Raw genomic sequence first — 7,649 nt, 5'->3', positions numbered from 1 at the left:
GCGGCGCGGCGTTACGGCGCCCCCTGGCGGCTGCTGGTGGCATTGCCGTGGGGCGGGGGTCTCGCAGGCCCGGGTCCCCCCATGGGAGATTCCCCCTTGCTTCTTTAAAGCGGGACAGAGGGAGTTGGTGTCAGCGAGGAGGGTGAAGGAGCAGCGCTCTGCCAGCCGTGCCCGTTGCTTTGTGGTCTGTGACACTGCCGATGGGGTGGAGGCTTTGCCCCATCCAGCTCCTCGGCACCAAGACCTGGCTCATTCATAATTTGGGTGTTCAGAACTGTCCCAGTGGCTCTGAAACCGAAATCTCAGCCAACACAAATCTGAGAGCCCTTGCACATCCTTCTCTGAGTGAACCTTTAAACGCCCCGTGCAAAGCAAATTACGAAATGAATCCTCTGTCCCTCTCCAGAGGATAGGAGTGACACTGCTTGCTCCACTGCTACAGCACCAGCCCCAGCATGAGAGGCAGCCACCAAGGCCTTGCTCCAGGTCACCCTGCACTGCCCCACAGCCCCAGTGTGTTCAGCCCCCCCAGCTGGATTCTATCAAACAAACCCCAAATCTGCCCCATCAGGCACAGTTCCTCTCCTGGCATAGCTCCTGGGGGTGGTGGGGTCACAGCCCCCTCCCTACAGGCTGTGAAGGCACTGAGGGATGCCCCGAAGCTGTGACCCACCAGCATCCTTGCCATACAGCATCCAGGCTGGTGTGCAGAGCAAGTCCCAAACAACAGGGAGCCGTGCCCTGAAATACATTCGCTGCATAGAGCCATTTCTGCAGGGCGCGCGAGGCAGTCTCAGCAAAGCACCGACATGAATGCACATTCAGCAAGTCCACCAGGTGGAGAAAAAGAGATGAGTTAGAGCGTGAGCACTGGCACCAGCTCGGATCCTGTACCCTGACAGCGCAGAGCAGAACTAGATGCTGTGCATGCCACAGGCTGCAGCAACACAAATGCCCTCCTCATCCCTTGCCCCACAGCACCCACAGCCCTGCTGCCCCTGCCCTTTTCCCCAGCGTTCAGAACAGAGCAGCTCTAACCTGGGTGAGACAGCCAGCAAGCAGGTCAACCTGCTGCAATGAAATCCATGAGAAAAGCACTCCTGCCTCTGGGTCACACAGCATCCTGCTCCTGAGTAGCTCAATTACCTCCATCCCATGAAATGGGCTTTGCCCAGCCCGGATTGTCTTCAAGTTTTTGGGCATTCTTTCCTTGGCAAAGCTGCTATCAGCTCACACAGCTTTGTGCTTGCAAAGTGGCCAGCACCAAGGAGGCGTTTCAGGCAGGAACGGGTTCCTTAGGGAAAAGCCTCAGATGGCTTTGACCTTTTAGAAAAACAAGCACATCTCTCATTCTGCTCCAGTTCAGCTCAGGTGCTCGTGCTGCGCTCAGCACTGTGCTCAGACCCTGATTGCGCGTCTGATTTCGTACCGTGTAACGCTGGACTGCTACGTTTAAATCATCCTAATGTTCATTCTGAAACTGGGTTTGTAAGTAAAGTTTTTTCCCCTGCATTTGTCAGCTGCAAGTGCATACAAAGGGAATTAGACCCGCAGACCCTTTATTGTTTAATGTCACATTCAGCAAGGGGAAAAAAGCACAGCCTTGCTGTGGATTCTGTCAGAACTGAAGACAGATTTGATTCCTGCCATTGCATACAGATGATTTCATCTGTGTGCCTTTCCAGTGCTCAGCAATGCTTAAACCTCCTGCAGGTGTGGAGGGGCAGCAGCTGTGTGTCCCAGCTCAACCCATCCCCAGCAGAGCCCTCTGTGCCAGCACAGGGAGCGGTGACTTAGAGAGAAACCCGGGTGAGTTTGTTGCTTTTGCTTCCAGGATTTGTGACCTAGCCCCAAGGAGCAGCTCCTGGGAGTCTTGCTGCTAATGCAAAGGGGTTAAGGTGGGGACAGCAAGAGACCTACCATTCTCCTGTACATTTTCAGAAAGGTCGGTGTGGAAACATGTTGACCGCTGGAGCAGGATGCCCTGAGCCTTCAGAACACAGCCTGCACCAGCACAGAGCCCCCCAGAGCCACTGACTCACCTGCAGCAGTGCCGTGCAGGCTGAGCCTGCTCCAGCAGGTCCAGAGCAGGGACCTGGTGCAGAACAGGCTCCCCAAACTGCTTCTCCTTCCCTGCTAGGGATGAAGGCAGAGGTGGCTGCTGCAAACTGAGATGCTGCTCTTGCCCCATGCTGCGCTGCAGGCAGGACAACCACTTCTGTAAGCTCCATACCTGAACTAAAGGACCTGTAGTCACCAAAGCCTCCTTCCTCCTCCACCCGTTCTCCTGGTTTATAAAAGCATGAAACCAACCCCAACAAAAAGACAGCAAAACCCAGTAAGAGCACGAAGCTTAATGCAGGACACCTGGCATTGCCTTCACTCCTCATGCTACAGCAAATCGGGAGCAACCAGGGAGGACTGAGAGCATTCACTGATAGGTATCAGGGCAAAGCAGTGACACATGTTGTAACGATAACGTTAAGCTTGCTGCGATAGCACTGGTTTTGCTGAGCTGGTAGAGTTCACCTTTATCCTGATTGTTCCATTTCTTATCGCACAGAGCATTGCATTAAAAAAAAAAAAAGGCTCCTGATGTCCCTAAACTTTCCCTGTCCTGATGCGTTTGCTATAAGCACCGTCCCTGCAGGAGCAGCTGCAAGCAGGCAGGGAGCAGCAGGAGAAGACGAACTGCTGGGGAACAAAAGATCCCATTTGCATGCGTATATTCTGAACGCAGAAAGAGGAGGGAAGACGGATAAAAGCAAATAACGCAGTCCTCCGAAATAGCTGCTTAGTGGAAAATTCCGCTGCTTGGAAGATTTGTTTTCCCTGGGATCGTGCAGTGTGTGACCGTTTGCCTCCATGACACCCGCTGGGGTCAATGTTTGCAAACGCAGCCACACGTGTGTGCGTGTGTGTGGGTGTGTGAGTGTGCAGCACACGGCGGTCATTGTCTCCCTCTCCTGGCTGGTTCCGAGAAGAGGTGCTGAAGTTTTTCTGTCTCTCCCACGCTCACACGGTTCCCAGTCCCCAACGCTGGGGTCTGCAGCTTGCAGGGCGGGAGGGGAGGGGCTGCTTTAAAAGACATACGGCGGTTATTGCAAACCTCTGCTGGCTCTGTGCATCCCTCCCGCATCCCGCCGGCCCCTATCCCTGCCCCACCTCCGGGAGCTGTGCTTCTGACAAGCAGCACGGACAGCCCGAAGGCAAACAGGCAGCGGGGCGGAACAGAACGGACCCCATCACCCGCACCGGAGACGGGAGGTGTCCGAAATCCCCGTGTGCCAGGGACCAGCAGGGCTGGGAGGAGCTCCCAGCAGAGGAGGCACCCGGCCCTGATGGGGACAGCGTCACCCTCGCAAGGGAGCACGCAGCTTTGGAGCACGGGAAAATCATTTGTCGGGATCTCAGGACTGCTGCAGCAATAAATGTCGCGGAGTTTCCGCTCTCTTTGAGTCTGACTTCCAAATTTCCTCGCCCCTTCGGTTGTTTTTGTCACTCCATCACGCACACAAACCTCAGCTCTGGAGCTGGACCCCGTCATCCCAGCACTGCACCAGCGCAGAGCTTACTACTCCCCTCCCATCACGGGCAGGACACAGAAAGCCCATTGCAGCTGCAGGAGCTGGGACAACTCCTTCTGCACGCAGACCCCTCGGCAATCTTCCCCTTTTCTCGTCCTCACAGCAAGCAGAAAAACTCTTCAGCAGGAGGAACACGCCGTATGTGTTACAGTGGAACAGACCAATCCCCTTTACAGGTCTTCACTTTGCTAAATCTGCGTTTAGCTGGAGCTGCTCTGGGCATTAAACCCATGCTCTAACAGCGAGTGCCAACGCACGTCGGAGCCTCTGGGCCGGATCAGAGCCCATTAAAGTCAGCGCAGGTTCTGCAGGCACGTCAGTGGGTTGCTGTTACTCTAATGTTTTGGTTGGGAATGATGATTTTTGTTGGCATGTCTCCCCGGGTCGGCCGCACGCCTCCAGTCAGAGAGTGCCCTTACGTTGACAACTTGCTCCGTGTGTTCCTTGCTACAAAACACAGCACATACTCCTCAACCAAAGCACGAGCCGTGCCATTGCCCTGCTGCCCATCCATCCTCAGACCTCCTGCATTTTGGCTGATTTGGGGTGCTGCCTCCCCAACCCAGCCAGGGACTGGGTCCTGAAGAAGAAACAAAACCCCAGGGGAAAGCTTTCAGGAGGCTGGGACCTGGCCTCAGCTTTGGGACAACTGCAGCAAGCAGCGGCTGTGGTCTGTAAAAGGAGGAGGATTGGGATTTTGAGGTGCTCTTTCCCTGTGGTTGGGATGTGCTGGTGCTAAGAGGCAGGGTGGACTCTGTGCTTCAGTTTCCCCAGGTGCAGCTTTCACTTTTTTGGGGACAGCTTGACCAAATCAAGTCATCCCAAAGCGCCCACCTGAGTCACCAGGACGCAGCCAGCCCCAAAGGGATGATGCTCCATCCTCGGGTGTCCCTACCCTGTTCCCTTTTGTTTGTGGCATCCTCACAGCAAAGCAAAGCCAACACTTATCACTCATAACTCAAGAACTAGCTTCTTCCGTTGCCAATGCGACCTACAGCCTTCATCTATCTAATTCACTCAGATAGTAATTAGTTTTGTATTACTTTACACAGCGATGCTAATACTGATTACAAGGGCTGATAACTCGAGTAATAAATACAACCCAGGGCTGAAAATTACCTTTCTTTTTTATTGGTTAAAGCTGAAGTTAGTGAAATGAGACACAAATTGGTTTATGAGATGAGGCAGCTGCCTCCTGTTACAGGCTGCAGATTTGCTGCTTAATCCTGCCGGGTTCCGACAGCAGAGAAGAGAGCCCAGAGCAGGGAATGAATGGGAGGACATGGGCAGAGGGGTATGGGGACATGCAGCTTTGGGAGGGGAGCATGTGGTGCAGCCCCAGCCCAATGGGGCTGGCAGCTCTCTCCCTTGCCCTGAAAGCAACCCCAAGAGACCTGCTAAGCTTTCAGGAAAATCAATGACATTTTTAATACTTATTTTTCTTGACCTGCACAAGCACTAATTGTTTAATAACTCCCCGCTCCAGGAGCGTATTTCTCCCTGTGTGGTTTCAGTGATTACAGGGGAAGCCAGTGTCCAAGCACCAGCTGCACTGTGAAGCTTTGAGGAATGCCAAGAGGCTTTCACTGGTGATAGCCCAGTAAAGCCAGCAGCAAGCCTAAGGTATGGCAATGAGATGGGTGCATGGACAGACAGACAAGCATATAGTATCCTGTACCGCTCTCTGCCAATATCCTGGCTGTATTACAGCAGCCAAAACTCTCTGCTCTGACAACTCTAATCAGTACACTACAAGCAGTGGGGGGGTGGTGGGGGGGTTGGAGGGAAGGATTCTTAGAGAGCGTAAGTTGGCTCTGCTGCTCATAGCCACCATGAGAGCTGTCCTGGGCTCTCCTGGAGAAGAAGAGCAGGAGAAGAAGCCTGGTTGCTTTGTCCAGGAAGCCCTCTGCATTTGACAGCAAGGAGGAGGCCCAGAGCATCCTGGAGGTCTCTCTCCTACTGCCCCCAGGGCAGGGATTTCTGCAAAGGGCCAGGATACGGGGGAGTGTGTGAGGGCAGCCTCCTCTTTTCTCTCAAGGATAAAACCACCCTTACCTCAGGCAGGCCCCAGAGCCCTGTGTGCTCTCAGCTGGGTGCAGGCACCCTTCCTCCCAGCTGGGGAGCGGGGGGGACCACTGGAGGATGCTGCAGTACAACCCCCACTGTCCATGAGAAGAGTTTTCCCAGCACAGTGCTGGCTGCAAGGACAGCCACGTGCTCCCTTCACAGCTGTTCCTCTCCCCATTTCTTCCCTCCTTGTGTGCTGGCCTGGCAGAGCCACTGCAGGGAGGGAGAGGAGGGGATGGCAGCAGCTTCTGCATTGACAGGGAAAGCTGCCTAAATCAGCAACCTGCCTCCCCGAACCTCGATCCCTCCTCCCCTGGCACAGGATTTCTGTAGGGGATGGGAGAGACTCCACACATGCAATGGAGATGTGAATCTGGCGCTGAATTAAACACGGAAGACACCGAGCCGGGCGGTGCCCGGGATGAAAGGCATATTTGGGGATTGCATCTGGCAGCTGTGCTACTGAAATGAGATGCTAAAACTCTGAAAGGGCTCCGCAGTGCCAAGCGAGGTAGCAGGCGGGATGGCTGCGTGCCGGCGAGCGGGGCCTGGCAGAGCAGCTCCCTGCAGGCAGCGACCCAGCACACGGCCCCGGCTGCATCCAGCCCAGCAGAGCCATGGCTTTGGTTTCCAGCAGCTTGGGCTGGCAGGTAACCGCTCAGAGTCAGCCAGCAGCGCTCAGCCCCATGGTTCTGATCCCCTGCTGCCACCCCGATTTAAAGTTGGGTGGAAAGTTGGCGCGTCGCACGCACAAATAGGGGGAAGCGAGGAAAGGGAAGAGTAGCCAGGCACAGCGCAACACTGGCTGTCTTTGAACAAAGCACCGGAGCAAAGCGATAGAGGCTGACAAGGCCAAAAAAAAAAGGGGGTGACAGCACCTGGGAGGGTGCACCAGTGGGGCCCATGGGGGAGCTGCCCCATTTGTGGGGCAGGAGGTGATGCTGGAGAGGCAATGGGGCCGGGGACAACCCTGTGGTGCCACTTGGCTCCCCCAGGCTGCGGCTGGGGCCCTGCAGGATGCCCCTTTCTGCAGGTTTGCAAGCGATGCTGGTGGCTCTCCGGCTGCTTTGTCCAGCACAACGCATGCGCAGTGCTGCACACATCCTCACACACACAATGGGCTTCTCCTGGGCACTCACTTGCAGTTCTCATTCCTCCTTACTCCTTCTCATCCACAGCCTGGATGTCAGTGCTTATCCTTCCCTCTCCCACCTTCCCCCCCTGCCAATTATTTCCATCCCAGACCTCCTCCGGAGGGCTCCATGCAATTAAGGCAGCTCTGACTTGAGCCATTCCACAGAGGTGGGAGGGGGGGTGCAGCAGAAATACTCTGAGGGTGCAAAGCAAAAAGGAGAAACTTCAGCAATAGGGCAGTGACAAGAGAGCACTGTCAGATGGAGAAAGGAAGAAATAATCTACATGCAGCAACCAGGACGAGAGCTCGGCTGCTAATTGCCTCTACGCGAAGAAGCCTCCATTCCCCTCCTATTTATAGCATCTTTTTCTTTCTTTATTCTTGCTCCTAGGCAGCACCACAATGAACCCCCCCATCTAGAGCATCCTCCTGCAGCTACTTTTCTTCGTTTCCCACTGCCTTTGAAAACAAAGGAGCACCACCTCGCTGCCTCCCTCTCTCCCCAGTGGTCTTAAAGGAGTCACTCGGAGTTTGATTGCCACTCGCGAGGGATGCGCTGGTGCCTCCCCTCCTGCTCACCCCGTCCAGGGGCCAGGCAAGTAAAAGCAGGCTTAAAAATCCCATTTAAAAAAAAAGAAAAAGAAAAAAGGGCGGAGAGAGGAGGATGTACGAGATGCCCATCTCTCCCACGAGCCACAGATGGAAACGCTGAGGGACGTTTAAATGTCACTTCAAAAATAAAATAAAATAAAATAAAAAAAATCAGCAAAACTACCCCCACAGGAGCTGCTGCGGGGAGGGGGAAGGCGAGCGGCGATGGGCACCGCGGGGCGATGGGACACACGGACCGAACTTCGCCG

General features: G+C 54.8%; 1 protein-coding gene across 2 annotated transcripts in view; it reads right to left on the bottom strand.

Moving 5' to 3' along the window:
• OLFM1 (olfactomedin 1) overlaps nt 1-2,463 on the bottom strand; it is a 22,005-nt gene extending 19,542 nt beyond the window's left edge. Inside the window, exon 1 of one of the 2 annotated variants that reach the window (XM_021414062.1) lies at nt 2,043-2,463. In XM_021414062.1, coding sequence (XP_021269737.1) covers nt 2,043-2,390 — 348 coding nt within the window. In that variant the 5' untranslated portion in view covers nt 2,391-2,463. The remainder of the gene's footprint in view (nt 1-2,042) is intronic. The other variant, XM_021414064.1, reaches the window with a different exon arrangement.

The sequence above is a fragment of the Numida meleagris genome, chromosome 16, assembly GCF_002078875.1.
Source record: "Numida meleagris isolate 19003 breed g44 Domestic line chromosome 16, NumMel1.0, whole genome shotgun sequence".
Taxonomy (NCBI): Eukaryota; Metazoa; Chordata; class Aves; order Galliformes; family Numididae; genus Numida; species Numida meleagris.
This window is presented reverse-complemented; position numbering and strand designations above follow the sequence as displayed.